The following is a 17,372-nucleotide window of genomic DNA, read 5'->3' on the forward strand; positions in this document are numbered from 1 at the left end:
TGAAAAAAAGTTACAGCTTGATTTTTAAAACATTAGGGTAGTCTTTAGCTTATGTGTATGTAGTCATCTAGTCTCTCTTAAACTGCATTAAATCATGGCTTCTAGTAATATTTTGGAAAAAAGTTTCACTAGTGTAAATTTTTCTCTTTTTATTAAACTTGTACCTTAGAATAAAATAATGAATGATTAGCCTATGCTAAACTGAGACGGTACAGTCCTGACCTAGCATTATGAAATACAATGGCCTCCATGTGGTGTTATTTTTTGTACGTACTCGGTGCTTGCATGTAGGTGTTGCCTACAGCAATAGTGGAAGGATGATATTTACAGAAGTCCTGCTTCGAGCTATTCTTTCATTTAGTCTTGTGTGAATTTACCTCTTGTTACCCTCTTCCTACTCTAATGAGCTGCATAGATGATTTCTTACACAGGTAATCTTGTAGGGACTTTTCATCATGGTCATAAAAGAAGCTTTGTCCTAAAACACATCACAAACATGGAATTTCTGGCTTTCAGGCCTAAGCTCTTACCTCTTGATGGTGCATTGCTCTATTTTTCCTGGAGGGAGTACATGTGGGCTGTGAGCAGGAGGAAATGAGGCCACCCCTACTCAAAACACGACTTTTTCAAAGTGTTTGGCAGCAGTCAGTGTTTGGTCATTTTCTCTCCCCTCTTAGCACAGTCTGCTGTGGAAGACCACTAGCAAGCCTCAGGGCCCTTCTACAACACCATAGATGGTGGTTTCTGTGCAGGGTGCCAAAATTATTGTACAGGCCATACTTGTCTGTTTCGTTCTCCACCTTCTTCATGCCATCCTGGGTATTTGCAGGGGATCCCTGTCCTCATTTGGTTTGTACAGTTATTTTTTATACTTTTCTACCATCTCCTGTGTGAAATTAGAACAGAAATTTCTCCCTCTTCCACAGATTTGGAGGACTCAAACTTGTCTTTTCAAGAGTAGCTGCACTCTGAGACAATGAGAACGTACATTTCTATAGGTTTTGACCTTTGATGATGATCTTCCTCACTATGCATCCTCTGAAACAAAGACGTTTCTTGCTGATCCTTTTCACCACATGGGAAGGATAGTTTGTGTGAGCGTTATTAATGCAGTGCTTATTACGCCCTTCTCGTTTGGTCTGTTGAAACAGTCATCTTGTGGATCTACGTGCAGAAGACTGGACAGAAAGTACATAATCCCAAGTTAAATGTCTTTACTCTGACTAATCTTTTCTCTTTAGTGCCAATACCACATAAAAGGTAGGCTATATGCTTTTCAACAAGTAAACTATATCACTGCCTTTTTAAAATAGCGATATTCTTTTGGCAAGTTATAGTTTCATATCAATAATTAGGGCTTGTACCAATATGTAACCACGGCACTCTGCAATGTCTTCCTTTTTTCCTGAATTTTTAGAGAGATTTTGACTCTGTGCCAGCTTGCAATGCTGCCTTCAGGTTGCATGCTTCCAGATTTCCCGAAGTAGTACATACCTTAATGAAATGTACTTTAAGGGCAGAGATTTTGTTTAGTTTTCACTCCTCGATTTGGCCAAAGACTTGTGAGCAACACTGAAGTATCAAGTAATATGGTACAGGAGAAGTCTACTCATTGGTTCTGTCCTACTCTATTCAAGCAATATTTAGCTACCAAAATTTTCCCCTCATGAAGCAGCCTCTGTCAACCTGCCATGTTTATACAGCCCCCTAATCGTCAACATAATTTGGCCCCTGAAGCAAACTTCTGAAATGCTAAAAACAGTTGCCTCCATTCTGGACTGAGGGACTTTGGACAGTCCTTAAGTTGTGGCCTGCGGTTGACAATAGTTTGCATATCAGTGGACTGGAATTACGCACCATCCTAGCACTCATTTAGGACAACACAGAGAACTGACAGCTTGTGCCACATGAACACACAGGATGCTCCAGGACTCTGGCCACCACATCACTGTCTATGATACATATGTTAGTTTACTCCTAGGCCTCTCCCTAGAGCAGTGCAACTGATGTGCTGCACGAGATGAGGTAAATCTTTCAGTGCAGCCAAATACAGCCAGAAACTATAAAGTTAAAAACTATTTTATGGAGAATAAATGGTCTGGTTTTTGATGAAAATTTGTTAGGAAGGGAGGAGAAGCTGCAGTTTATTTATTGCGCCTGTTGTGTACACTTTCAGTGTCAGGCATACTTAGCTTTTTAGACTGACAAAAAAGACAGGTCCTTTTAGAAGTCTTGTATGTTACCTTGAGGTGTGCTGTCCAAGGGGCTCGCTTTTATCAAAGAAGGGGGACAACAACTGCATGGATGGTATGAAGTAGTTAAAATGAAATTCCTTTCTATCAATAAGTGTTCATTGCACAGCTAGACTCAGCTGATGGTTCTCAAGCAGCAGCTGTGACTATTTTGCTCAGTGCTTCTATACTAGACACCTGAACTAATGGCTATTTAACATTTATGTTGAACTTGCTGAGGAGTTACAAAGTTGTTTTTGCATTTTGGATGGCAGTCCTTCAGCTTTTAAGAAAGTGGCTATTCTGAAGCCCTCCTAGAGGAGGTAGTGGTCCCCAGGGCAAGCACTGCAGGAATTGCTTAGGAGGGTGCATTTACATGTGGAGAAGCACGTAAAGGAAGAAGCTACTTTTCTGTGGCTGTTAGCTGTTCTTGGAGGTGTGAAATGTGTACACTCACAGGCTATCCTCTTGCCCTTCCATATGCTATTTGAAGTTGCAATTCGTTGCTTGAGAAGTACGAAGAAAAAGAAATGTGCCTTTTTCTCACTCCCTAGGGCTGTGCTGTGGAAGGGAAAGGGCTTCCTTATCGATGAGATAAAAAAGAAATGGTATTCCTGCGTGTGTTTACTAATAGGTATCACCAGCAATAGGGATGCATGCATAGGCACCGTCAGCATGTTGCAGTGAACTATTACAGGTGATTGATAAGCATTTAGTGTGGGTATTTTTTTTATATTGAGATATTCTTAGAGGAATGCTACTCTCTGCCTCTATGCAGAGTTTTTCCCAAGTCCCCAGTAATTCCCATTGCTGTCTCCTGATGTTGCAAAATGAGGTTAACAGTAGTATTTCAGATGAGACACCAGTGACCTAGAAACATTACAATGCTTTATTAGCTCATTCTGTATATATCCCAGCCCATGTCCAGAGGATGTTTTCGGTTAAGGATGTGCTTACACTGGAATTTCTCCAGCTCTTGTTTTTCTGTACATTTGTTGCACGTCCTTCAGCACCACCCAAAGCCCCTGCTTACACATTCAGCATCTTCTCTGTTCAAAATACTCTAATTACTCAGCAGTCCAACATTGTCTCATTGTTGCATTTCCAATACAAGATATAGTAACTTTTTTAAAAGAATCAGTTATGCCTGTGACTGTATTTGGTGAAGTCCAAGAGAGTGAAGGAAAAACCCCAGCAAAATCACTCTAACTTTGCAGTAGCTTGGGTACTCTAGCATCATTGCTTTCTGTCTCTGACTAGGTTTCCAAATAAATAAGGTAAATAGTCAGGCATTGAAATGGAAAATTTGAAGTGAAGAGAAAGCATAAAGGTTTTCAGCCTTCATGAGCATAATAATGGAACAATTGCGTGTTTTAATACATCTTGTGTTTCTCTAGATTTATGGCTAGATGCTTTTAGTCTGGGAGATTTTTACACACTGCTTTTGGGACAGCCATATGCCTCTGCTGATAGGAAGCTTCTGGAGAAGGCAAGGGACGAAAGTTTTGGGATAGAAATGAACCCTGTTATTTCTTGCATGGCGTTTTTGTCCTTTTTAGCAAAGTTTAAAGCTTTATACAACTGTTTTCTTATGTGCGCTGTGCAATAAAAGGTGTTAGCAGCGTGAATTATAATAAACTTAAAAGAAACACAAAAAGTCCAGGTCATAGTAACTTTACCAAATCTATGGTAGAGTAGAATTAACGTAGTGTAATTTGCTGTTGGGTGGAGAAAGGTTAACGAGGTGCCTGTCATCCTGACCACTACTGGCTGAGTTAAATGGTGGCATTGCAAGTCAGTTCTGCTTTGTATAAGGACCTTCTTCTGCTAATGAGTATTAAGTGATAAAAGCACATGCAGGAAAACCAGCATTTTTTAGAAAACAGCTGTAGGTGCAGGAGAGACTGCTGGGAGCATAGATCAGACAAAACAATAAGAATGCATATAAACCAAACAAAGCAAGTAATTATTGTAAGAAAAGCAAGGACTTCTAGCCAGAGGCAGACATTAATAGGGAAGGCATAAATCAATTGGCAGAAATAAGGGATGGACTCCAGGGAACCATTTACTGAGAAATATAAAAAAAGGAAAGCAAGCTTCAGTTTGTGCTGAATAAGAACATATGCCTTTAGCATAAAGATGGTCAAAAGCCAGTTCTCATTTTTGCCTCTTTATTCCCAAAGCAACTACATTTCTCTTGAATTTCTGTCTGGTCTTAAGGAAAAGGGAAATTTAGGAGACCTCACAACTTTATTTTAGCATACTCTAGAATAAGGAAATTAACTATTGGTTTGGACTTTTTGGTGGAGGAGCGTTCCATCTAAGGGAACAGCTTATTGTTGCTGAGATGAAGCTCTAATATAGCTTACAGAGACACAGCAGCGCATTTCCATTTACAGAAGTTCACCATATTATGGCAGCTTTCTTATATTGAAGGGTATTTTTTGTTTGTTTTAACTTTTCCTCTGGAGTTCTTTAGATTTATTGTAAGCACATACAAATGTACAGGTTTGCGCCACTGCAGGTTGTTCATGCTGCTTGTTTTAGGCAACAGTATGTCTTTGAGGGTTTTCCTTAGCCATCCAGAACAAGCTCCTTAAACAGGCCATGCAGATGTTCGCTTCTGAAAATGAAGACACAGAACAGTTTGCTTTCTGTTCAGTTAATTAATGGTTTATTGACAAATAACTAGAATACGAGCCTGGGGATTTGTGATTCTGAAGTAAATAGCATATCTAAAAAGATTTCAGTTCTGCCCTATTTCCACTTGCTGCAAGGAATGTACCCATTTCTATTTTCAGTTTGCTACTTCACATAGAATGTAAAAATACTCCAGTGCATACACTGAAATGGGATTATTCTTGAGGATGGTTGTAACCTCAGTCATTTGATGAGTGGTTGGTACACTGCATTCAAGCTTCACAGTTAAACAAATGTCATCTTTGAAAGATGACCAAACATTTGGCCTGTAGACTTTCAAAAGCAACATCCTCAGAAAAGCCTCAGAAATCACAGCTCATTTGTGATTTTGACATTAGACTTGAGCCTTCGAGCCCCTTGAACAGGTAGGAAGCTCACAAATAACGTTTTGGGAACACTTGACTGCTAGGTGATGCTTTTTGAATACCTCCATCTCCCCATATGGCTGCTTCCATGACTCTTCGCAATGTTCATTCCGTATCCTGTGCTGCTTCGTTTCCTGTAGGTATATAGTAAAGGATAGCAATAATATTAGCCGTTGGTGTTAGCCGGTATCATTGCATGCTGTATTTTTCCCCAAAATGTTGATACTGACTTTATGAAATGAAAAACTTTACATGGGGTCGTGACCAAATTTATGTAAAAAGAAAGGAAAGTACAAGACCGTTTGCCTCTAGTCTATGAGGTTAATTTTTATGATAGTGGGCCAGATATATTCCAGATGTTTAATACTTAAAATGTTATCTTGGGTTTCCATCTAGCATAATTGTTTTCTCAAATTTTACAATAAATGCTTCTAGTAATTTTTGAGTCAGAAAATCGCTAGTTGATTCTTAAGTATATTCAATTCCCTACAATTAAATACACATTATACAGGCAATGTAAGTATACATTTCCTCATTTTTGCCATTTAAATTTTAATAATCACTTCTGTGTTAGAAGTATTTCAGAGAAGAACTGGTGTTCTGGAACTTTGTTAGCATCAGATAACATGGTTTTAAAAATAATAACGTATGCCTCTCAGTTTCTCTGTCTGAGATAGAGCTGGTCCTGTAGCTTTTTATCCATGTAAAAAGCTGTTGTTGGACACAGTCCTAAAAGTTTTGCCTGTCTCATTCATTCATGCCTGTTGTAAAGTTAATGGGAGATAAGAGCAGAAGTAGTGCTGCTGATCAGGTTTTTTGCATTTTTCTATTTTTAAAGCTTATATTTTTGAAAATGGAAAATACGGACATAGAATGCCGAAAATTATTGTAGCTTTGCCATAGGTGCAGTAATTGTCACAAATTGGTTAAAACTGAGAGGCCAAAGGAAAACGATAAATATTGGGTGCGGGACAGATGTACAGCCAAACCGTTCACATGCCAAGGACCTATTACCACAGCACATTTTTGGAGTTCAAACTAAATTGATCTATATTTTGACCAGTTCTTGTAACATTCCACTGATTTTCTAAAGCATTTTAGCTTAAGATCTGTGTTTAAAAAATATTCAGATTTTAACTAAGGCTCTAACCTATGAGATTTCAGTTATTCTATGCTTTTTAAAGGTGAGTGTCTCAATAAGGGAAACACTTTGGTTTGGAATGTACTCAGGCTTAGTTCTGGTTTTTAGAAAGATTTAATGGATATGTGTAGCCTAATGAAAACATTGTCATTAAAGATACTTCATTTTTTTAAGTTTCAGAAGAAATTTGTCAAATGATGTTATCAAGCTATTCAATGATCCCAATCACTAAAATAAGAACAAAAAGGAAATAGACAAAACACCTGTTTAAAAAAACCATAATGACTAGCTTCTTATGGTGAGAATAATCCGATATTCCTAATAGTTGGAATTTAGGTTTAATACAAAAGTAGTCACATTGTCACTAGACAATGATTTATATATTTTGCATGTTAATTTATAAATAATAATCTTATCTTTAAATGTGAAGGGAAAAATTTGGTAACCTGAGAAATGAGTTCTGTTATAGGATTACTTGTTAGCAGAGAAACTGTATGGCTGTAAAGCACTGACTCAGGCCTGAAATTCCCCATCTGCTGTTAAAGCTTCTTGTGTGTTCCCGTAGCCAGCAAAGCTCATCTTGTTGGTCATGAGGGCAGAACAGCAGAATAAATTGTCATGCTCCGTGGAATTATTTTTGTAGTTAGGGAAGATTTAACACATTCTATTTTAATGCCATGTGAAGGGGTGGACACCTTTGATTTAGGATCAGAAGTGACTGTGCTCGTTCTCTCCACAGGCTGATTACAGGAGAAAGAAGATGCTTGTAGTTAACACAGCACAGTGTTTATTGGAAAATTACATTTGTCACCTTTTTACAACAGATGTTTTGCTGTCAAGTACTCATCCTTTGTGCAAACAGCTAAAAGCATCATGCTGTACATCTTGCTCGAATTTCCAGTTCTTTATTGCAATATACTGGGAATTCTTATTTTCTTGTGGCCAGGATACGGGTAGTGTAGAAGCAGGTGAGCAGCTGGATGAAAGCATGAGGAAGGAGGGTGTGTGAGGATGTGTATGCCCTCACAGCCTTCAAAACCTGTGAGAGTGCCCCAGTGTGCCAGGGCTTGCAGTCTCGGGGAGTGGGGAGCTGAACAAAATGTCCAGTGGAAAGTCTCTTCCCTTGAAACACCATTTTGCGATACTTCATAGGTTTCCAGGCCGTTCAGCAGTGGCTCAGGTCCAGGAAGGCTGAGGCCAGGGTCTTGCATGAGGGTGTGGTGGCAGGCCCAAAACGGGGCAGGGGCGGAGCAGCAGGTGGGTGCGTATGGACTTGGCTGGGGTATTCCCACTGGCACCTGATCCCGTAATCAGCGCTGTGCTTCGGGCAGTTTGGTCGGCATCAATGGACTCGTCTATTTGAAATTATACTTGATTTCAGACCCAAGTGGTTTTTGAACACCGGTGCAGGTACCCTTTGTGCCTCTTGCTGCTTTCTTGGGAGTTACCCTTCCCGCAGGTCTCTCTGTGCTGCACTTGCCCTTACCCTGTATAACGGTGAGTTGAGGCATATGTAAGCCAGCCATAATAATCACTTCAACAAATAACTTGCAGTGTGGATGTATAAGAATCCAGAATGGATTGTTTTGCACTAGCAAGATTTTATGCTTCTCCCTCAGATGATGCTCTGAGAGATCACTGATTCATTGTGAGAACCTGAGGAAGGTGTTCTATGCTCTAGCAGGCAATAAACTCAAGGCCATAATTTTTTCTGTTTGAATAAGTCTGTTACTGAGTCAAATATTAAAATTAAAGTTTAAGCAGAAAATTATTTGAATGTAATTTCTGTGAATGATAGTCTACGAAATAACTGAGGCTGAATAATTGCATGCTTTTCAACTCAAATCTCATTATTTTTAATCTCTTCTACGACTTTAGTAATTGTAGGGCACAATCCTGATGCTATGCCTATATTCAATTGTATTCAAAGTAAAAGTTCCTAAGGAAGAAAATGTCCCATTTGTAAGGATTTAAAAATGGCTCCAATAACTTCTTTGTTGGCTCTTTGTTACTCCTCTCGCTCAGAGTAATGCTTGTGATGTGAAAGCTTGTTTGGTTTTGTCCTAAGATAAAATAGTTTGGGTTTATCTTAAAATGTGCAGGTCATAAATTGAGATCTTTAGTTTTGTAGAGTGTTATGCCCACCTTTCTGTGCTAAAATAGAGGAGACTACAGGAGACTTATTTTCAATCGCTATCTGCTGGTATGATTCCACTGAAAGCAGGGAGAGGTTTCTGCTTATGTTTGGTGTGGAGCACCATCCAAAGGCATTTGATCTTAGGAATGGCACACTCTGCTAGAAGAGCTATTTTCTTTTTACTGTGAACACTCCTTACTAAAAACTAGAGAAAATTCATTCAAATTTGTACCTGAATGGAAGCCAAGGCAAAATAACTGCTGTAGCTGAGCCTGCTTGGGAAGGGAGCAGTCCTAGCCGACCACGATGATGCTGTGATCTCTGTGCACTCGGGGTGCGGGTCTCGGAGATGCCACTGAATGCTGTACGCAGACAGCTCAAGCCTGGGTGACACAGCTCTGCTCTGTGCTAGGATGCTTGCTGGCAACCTTGTGTGGTGAGTTTAACTCGGGCGCTTTCACGTCAGCCTGCCTGCCTTCTGACTTGTTACCTCCTGGCACGACACCTCCTTGTGTTAGGAACTGCTCTGTCTCTGTGACATGAATTGGGTGGTTTCCTTGGTTCCTTTTCAGCAGATAAGGTCAGCTCAACAGAGAGCGACTTCTTCATTAAAGTGGAAGTTGATTAGGATATGTTGTAAGAATAAGTCTTGACTTTTGTCGTTGTTAATGGTTTTTGAGAGCAAATGATGGTGATTTAGAGGTCAATGAAAACTGGCTTAAAGGACACTATTGTCTAAATACTGGAAATTTTCCATGTTCCAGTGAGCCAGGGCAGTATAAGTTGCTGAAGTAAAGAGAAGGGCAGTGATCTCACTTGTTTGAGTACCTTACAGTTTAAATAACATTAAAAAAAATTAAAAAAAAAAACCAACACAATTTCATTAGCACTGCAAGATGCCTAGTAAATACGTGGATGATGTTGTTTGCTGACGGTTCTTTATGCAGTTATTATTAGCATAAAATAATACAGGCATGATAGCTATTGAAGCAGAACAGTGGGTTATTTTTTGTCTTAAAAATGAATGAGTCTGGCTCTGCTAAACCATTCTCTCATTCACAATCTTCAAATAGTTCTATTTGTGTCTATCAGAGTGTAAGCAATTAAGTTATTTATTGAGCAACTGTCAGAAGAATTTAAGTAGCTTCTGGAGCAAAACAGCTCTGGCTCTTAAAACACAGTATTTCTCAAAGTCTGCATTTTTCTTTTCAAACACACACATCCTATTGAATTGCTGTTATGTGGTTAAGCAGCAATACGTAAAAACTGATTGTCTAGATGAATGATACTGTAGGAATATAGTTAAATCATTGAATTCATGTTTTAAGAAGTGAATATGAAGAAGATATGATCTACTCTGTTGCTGTATGAAAAGGATGAGTATTTAGATCATGAAACTCTGTGCTGTTTGCTTTTGTAAGTAAAGGAGGTGAGGCACTAATTAAAACCCAGTGTTATGTAGATATAAAATAATACTTTATATAATTGATGCAAAAAGTCTGCAATGACAAAGTCCGTGAAGTGTTGCTTTTACTATAAAGTATTCTTAATTTTCATCTGAAATAATTTGAGGCGCACGTTATGGTTTCCAAAATGAAGTAGAGACTTCTGGATTATAAGTGAAGCGACAAGCTATAATTGCTTTATGTACCACGTAAAAATGGTTTTAAAGTTTTGCTGTGTAAGGCTTGTAATGTTTTACTCACATTATTTTAACAATGTACTGTTTTTTGTCTTGAATGAGAGCAGTGGAAAAATGACTTCATTGGGTTTCTTTTTATTGTGCAAAGGTCTGACTTCTTTGCCCAGTTCTGGAGCCTGAGTTGACCCGATTGGCATTCTGACAAAGTGAAAGCAGGATGTTTCAAGCAAAAAATGGTTTATTTTACAAAAGTCTTTATACACTCAAAGTAGCAATGTAGAGATTACATGCTTTGGTAGCAAGAATCAGGCTCTCAGAGGGCTGGGGGAGTCCAGACTTGTTGGAGAAAAGTAATAGGACAGCATCCCACGTGCAGGTTTCTTCTCTTTTCCTTTTTCATTTGCCTTCAGTCTGTACTGTTATAGGCAAATTCTCCCTTTTTTTCACTCTTATCTGCTCTGTTGTATTACAATTTTTATATATATATTTATATATTTCATTTTCCCCTTGGATGTGCAGCATCTGGAGCACTGCAGCTTGCTGAGGCTTGCACCAGAAGAAATGATAATCTTAAGCAGCTACCTACCCCAGTTGTCTTTTGAAAAAAAAATTATCATTATTTATTTTAAAATAGTGTTTTAACATCTATACTTGAAAATCCCACAGCATCTGAGTCTTTGTGTCACTGCAGTTACATACTTTTTACTCCTCCAAACCCTATCCTTTCTTTTCTGAAACCTGTTTCCCCCAAATTTGTATTTTCAAACGCCAGGCTTACAGCTGCTGCCCTTCAGGTTACTTTCATCACTTTTCTGCTCTTAAGGCTAATTCACATTCTAGACTGTACCATTCTGTAAGTGCCCTGAACTTACTTGTCTCTGCTATGTAGATGTTATTTTTAACTGTAGTAACTGTTAAAGCACTGCGCTTGCTAACAGGGATTGATAAGCAGCTTTTATAGACTTGGGCACATGAAAGAGAGCTACACAGGCTGCTGATGCTGAATAAAGAGTGCCGTGAATCCACGTTTTCAGAAGGGAGTCTTGAAATAAGACTAAACGCTGGTTTGCTCCTGTGGCTGGGTTGGCTTTTCAGACCCCTCGACATTAGTGTTTCCTGTTTACAGTGATTATGAACACTGTATATATTTCTCTAATTATTTCCATACACTCCTATGCCAAATTGGGCCTTTGAGTCACTATGAAAATTTATAATGAGGCTTCCATTATTCTTCTGAGTGTAGCTAACTGGAGTTGGCAGATGTTAGCATCTGTCTTCCAGAATATCTGAAGTAATTTTCTTCTAAAAATAACTATAATCAATCATCTAGGAAACCATATGCCAAGCATGAAATAACACATAGTATTTATAAACTTTTATGTCTTTTCTGGATTAATATCTTATTCTCCATTGTCTTTCATATGCTGTTATTATCTGTTTTATGAACTACATCTTACTCATGTACAACTCCAGGCTCTGAGACGTATTAACAGTACTTCCTGTTCTCTTAATGCTCCTGTCCTATTTTTGACATTGGTTTTTGATTTAGTCTTTGTTTTGCTTCTCACAAACCTTTGTCTTCAAGTAGGGTTTGAGTATGCAATGTCTAGGAAATGTAAAGCCCAGGTTTCTTTAATACTGATGAATTCAGGATGAAGGTCAGTAGCAGCTGCAATTTCAGTGTCAACTACCTTACTTATTGGAAGAAATACCTGTGCATTGTAAAGTAATGAAATTCACCCTGTACAGAGGGAAAGGTGAAAAAAACAAAAAAGATCTGTGAACAGCTGCATTTCTTAAATCAGCCCATCAGTTGTATTTATTAGGCCTCAGAGGTCTTGGAAGAAACGTTACTATGAAAAGGAATCTGGTAAGGTAAGATGTAATTAAAGGTTTGAGTACCTTTTCTATGATGACAGGAGACCATATTGAACAGTTACAATGAGAAATGTTGGTGAAAAAAGAGCAGACCATTCTTTTGGGGGATATAGGTACTCTTAGTTTCTAGTACAGTGTTGGTATTGTACTGCTTTTTACAATTTTAACAAAAATGGGAGGGAATTTCAACAGGGACGTAGTTTACCTCTTTCTTGCAAAGTGCGGGAGTTTGGGAAAGTCCAGGCTCAGAAATAAACTGAGGCTGGTCCATTCCATTTTTTGTTATTATTATTTTTAAGCTTGTTGATTTAGGCTGCCTGGGGAAGTGAAGTCACCTCTATTATAATTCTATGTACAGCTCATAATTCAAATAAGAGTTTTGAACATGTAGGGTTGTGAGAAAATTTTGAACTTCTTTTCATTAAAAAATGTTTGGCGTTTTCAGAGACATGTTAGAATGCCTCCTGTTATTATAAGAAGAGGAAAGAAAGGATTATGCTGTTATTATGACACATTTTTCTAAACTGTTCTTTAATAGAAAATAGACAAATACATTGCTGGTGGAACGTTATTTCCTTGAAGCATAATAAACAAATACTCCATTTAATTCTGTTTACTTTGTTCTCATAGATCAGAGTTCTAATAAAACGGAGCCAAATTATGCAATGTAGAGTGACCTCCACATAGCTGTTAAAATCTGCTACAGCATAATGAGCTCAGTGACCCAAACAAGATTCACCCGGTGTTGGGTGGATCCTGGTGTCCTATTGCGGTTTCCCCCCTCACTCTTCAGGGCTCTGGTCTTACCAGTGGTGTGACAAGAAGAAAGGAGGAATAGTTCTTTGCGTAATTATTCCTCTGCTGTAGTTTCATGTATCATCTGTCTGTCTGAAGTGGGCATGACTAGAGGCGATCCCTTTGGCTAGACTGGTATAAACCAGTGCTGAACTGAGGTCTAACTGGGGCCAAAGTGACTGAAGATGAGCCCTTCTCCGTATGCACTCAGACAAGTTCCACATAGATCTGTGTTGTGCCAGGTTCAAATGAACGCGTTAATTTGAAGACATGTGCTGCTGCAAGCTTCAAGTTGGTTTTAAGTCACAGTTTTGCTGAATGGCCTTTTAAGCCTCAGCAGGTCTCAATTTGTTGCCTTGCAAGAAAAGGTAATATGTGTAACCGAGATGTTGGTTCAAACAGAAAGGGCCATACTGTGTTGTAAAGCCTACTCTTGCTTTTACAGTGAGCTTGCCAACCTGGGCTGCTCTGAAAGTGTGTTCAACTTAAGCCTGCTTCCCCGTGAGATGCTTTTCTCGTTAGATACGGGAATATGTGCATGCTGAAAAACAAGCAGCATATTTTTCCTCATCTTTTTTTTTTTTTTACAAAACCTTATCTTTAGGCTTTTTTTTTTTCTGTATCTTGCTTATTTCTCTGTGGGCTGAAATGTGTGATTTGTCCATCTGCAGTAGCAGCCCCATCCTGAAGTGCTGTGTCAGACAGAGGCACATCACGTGGGCTCTCTCTTGCTCTGTATCCGGCAGAGTGGGGTGTGTGTCACTGGCATGACAGTGCTTATTATTATTATTATTAACATGGATAAGTATTTAATAATTTATTAAAATGGATCATTATGTCTTATTTCTAGACTGCAATGCATACATAATTTTATCCAATTTAAGTTGCATGGTTTGCTCCTTTCTTGATTCTTCTCATGGCTGTGCTATAGCGGCCAAAAAATAACTATAACGTCTAGTGGGTGGCCAAATAGTTGTCACCTTGTGTCATCCTATCCCACTCACAATAACCTTGTGCAGTTGATGGTTTTTCTGGACATAGCACGACCTCATGGGAAAATAAAAATATGTAGTACTACTTTTTTGGTAGTTGCCTGCAGGTAGAATTGCCAGCACATTCAATTCCAGTCATTTCGGTTGAATATTCTTGTGGCAGACACCACTGCAAGCTGGGTTTCCTCTTGCAACTTGCTGTAGCTTCTTGCAGAGGGTACCGTAAAGGAGAAAAGTACTTTAACTGCAGAAATGAAAGATGAAGAAGAGAGATCTGGATAAATGGAGAAAAGATTCTTTTCTCTTATTCTATGCCCTTAAATCCAGGGGTGTCTTCTCAGTCAGGACAATGAGTCCAGAAATGTTTTACTAATCTACAGAAAGAATGGAGGGAAGGGGAGAAGGAGGGGAGTGAAATGCTTTTGACATGACTCTGTTTACACTTCAGCCCCTATTTTCCATTGTTGTTTGAATGCGATCCTGCTTGGACAGATTTCTGAAATACACTCTCAATACTTATTCAAAGGTCCTTACAAATGTTCTAACAAAATTCCTTCTGGAGCAGCCACCCTGCCTTTATTTTCCTCTGCTGCGGAATTTATTCCATGGAGACCTCTCTCCCTAGCTTGCAAGTAAGAGGTCATTTAACCACATTGGGCTGGGCTTCGGCTTTTTAGAAAATCAATACAACAGCTTGCTTCATTTAACATGAATCTATTGGGTCGGTGTAAATTGGAGGGTGGGGAGAAGGAAAGGGGCGATGCCTTTAGGTAGCTTTCCTCCTGCACTCTTAATTTTCTTTCACACACTCATCTCTCACAATTGACTGTCTCTGAGGCTAGCAACTTTGATAACTCTATTTTATGATTTAGCAGTTTACACAGTGTTTTATAAAATGACTTCCTATACAATACATCAGAAGGGAAGCATCAGCATGTATTTTGCAGTGCTTCTTTATGGTGTTTCACTGTTAGGGACATCTTTTTTCAAGTAGCTGGGTCACAAATAGAAATGCTTGTAGGCTGTAAATACCACAACGTCTGCCAAGTGCTGTGAATATTAACCCTCCTGCCCCCGAGGACTGTCGCTTCCACTGGGGTGGAGGAATTCATCTGCTGACAGGCGTTACTCGTTAAGAAACAACTGATAGATGTAATCATCCGGCCTGGTGCGTTTGTTCTGTGGATGCGGAATGGAGGCAGACGGGGAATTAATTGGAATCCCATGATCAGAAAATTCCCAGTTCCAGGGGGAAATGCAAAAAAAGAAATTTAAACAGTTAAAAATATCTAACCAGAAATGACTGATTGTTTTTTTCCATTATACAATGCATATATATTTTTCCTTTAGAACATGACAATTTTTAGTTAATCAGCTACTTCAGGTTGTAGTTTCTGTTTCCGAAAGATTAGCTTTAAGATTAAGAAATACTCTTGTTAATTGCAATGTTTCTTACACTGCCTTTTGTCCAAAATAATAAACAATTTCGGTTGTATATTTTTGACATCAGAGGGGAAGAAGACACTTAAATATGAAATAAATATAAAATTCAATTTGAAATATATATCACATGTTAATTTATATATAAAATATGTATAGAATCTACTATGTATGAAATATTTACACATGAAATGAAATATGATTTTTGGACTCATTTTGGTGTAGTGACTACTATACTTTTAATACTGCAGGAAATTTTTTGCTTGACTTGGAATACCTGCAATCATAGCTGACAAGCATTTCCCTGAGTTATTAGCTTTATTTAGACCCACATGGGCATGTACCCACTTCTACAAATATGGAGATATTTTAGTAGACTTAGATTTAAATTATTTTTCAGTAGTTTTCTCTAATTTTTACTTTATAACTTTTATAATAAGTGGATGAAATGCTTTAGAATAATTCCAGAAGGCAACTCCTTATACTTGTTAGTGCAAAGTTTAATTACAAGAAAGTATCTTTGGCATGTACTTCTTCACTGATGTTTTCTTCACAGTTTTGAGAGACTAACTTTAGTGGGAGACTTTTTTCCCCACTATCTCACATGAGAAAAGTAGATAAGAAACAGAATTAAGTTAAGTCTGAGTGGACCTGGATGTATAGCTGCATGCCAAATAAACGAAGAATAAAATGCTGAAGAGTAGGATAAGATACTATATGATTTTGCTTCTGTAATAAATAAAAAATGAAATGAGTATGACACTTTACTGTCATTTTGTTTTATACTCTTCTGTATTGTTGGAACTAATGGACAGTTCACAAATGCTTTTCAAAGTAAAACTGTGCTATGCTTAGCACTGTAGTATGTGCTACACGCTTTCAAATAAAAGAGATTTTTATACAGAGAAGATAATTTCCCACTGTTGTAGGTGTCAAAGGGAAAATCTAATTAAATAGGGAGACTGTTTTCTAAACACGTAACTGAATGCTCTTGAATTATTTTGTGTAATGGTAATATATGGCTTATTTCAGGCTTTGTTTATAGATTAAAACTTTATTCTTGTCTGTAAACATTAGGACTGCTGGGGCACTAGTGATCAGTGTCATATGATGAACCCATTTTGTGGTCTGGGACAATTAATGAAGATGTTTAAACAGATCAAGTGCTCGGCAATTAAATCAAACAGCAGTTTTCAGAAATGACTCCTACAGGTTCTCACTGCTCAGTGAAGCTTTACTGAATTGTATGTTCTCCGACGTATCATTCATACAAAATTGAGGACTTAATTGATATGAATATATGTATGTTGGAAACACATTTGCATACTTAATTTATTATTCAATTCATTTATACCTATGTATTTAATTGCCTGCTTATATAAAAAGCATTTTTTAATTTGCAGAGGTCTTTTTATTACTATCCATGACCGGGGACACATTGCTACAATGCTTAAATCCTGGCCAGAAAATATCATCAAGGTAGGTTCAGTTTTAGTTTTAGTTGTGTGACAAAGCTGACACTGGTGCACCCAAGGTGACTTGGTTAAGGTACTTTTATAATCTTGTTTTTTAAAATAACAATGCTGTTACAGTCAAAGTGTGAGGCTTTTAAACCCTTTCTTGTTTAGCTGTAGGTATCTTTTACAGATTGATTGGTCAATTACATTGAATATAATGCATCAAAAAACTCTGGATGCTTTTTCTGCATTTCAGGGGATCACAGAGTGGTTGAGGTAGGATGGCACCTCTAGAGACCATCTAGTCCATCCTCCTGCTCAAGCAGGGGCAGCCAGGGCAGGTTAGTCAGGGCTGTTTCCTATTGGGTTTTGAGGATCTCCAAGGGTGGAGACTCCACAAGATCTCTTGGCAGTTCACTGTAGTGTTTGGGTTAATAGTTCTCTGAATACGATACCTGATGAGGTCTCTCACAAAAACATATTAAATTTCCAACTAAAATGGCTCATCACGGAGTATGACAGGGAAATTATGGTGTTGTCAGCTGCTTGCCATGCTAAGCACTTCTGTCCTTTACTATGAAAAATCTTCCTTTT

General features: G+C 38.3%; 1 protein-coding gene across 1 annotated transcript in view; it reads left to right on the forward strand.

The window, feature by feature from the left end:
- ME1 (malic enzyme 1) overlaps positions 1 to 17,372 on the forward strand; it is a 183,742-nt gene that overhangs the window by 62,626 nt on the left and 103,744 nt on the right. The window contains exon 4 of the mRNA XM_064447717.1: positions 16,725 to 16,800. Coding sequence (XP_064303787.1) covers positions 16,725 to 16,800 — 76 coding nt within the window. The remainder of the gene's footprint in view (positions 1 to 16,724; positions 16,801 to 17,372) is intronic.

Source organism: Phalacrocorax carbo, chromosome 3, assembly GCF_963921805.1.
Source record: "Phalacrocorax carbo chromosome 3, bPhaCar2.1, whole genome shotgun sequence".
Classification (NCBI taxonomy): domain Eukaryota; kingdom Metazoa; phylum Chordata; class Aves; order Suliformes; family Phalacrocoracidae; genus Phalacrocorax; species Phalacrocorax carbo.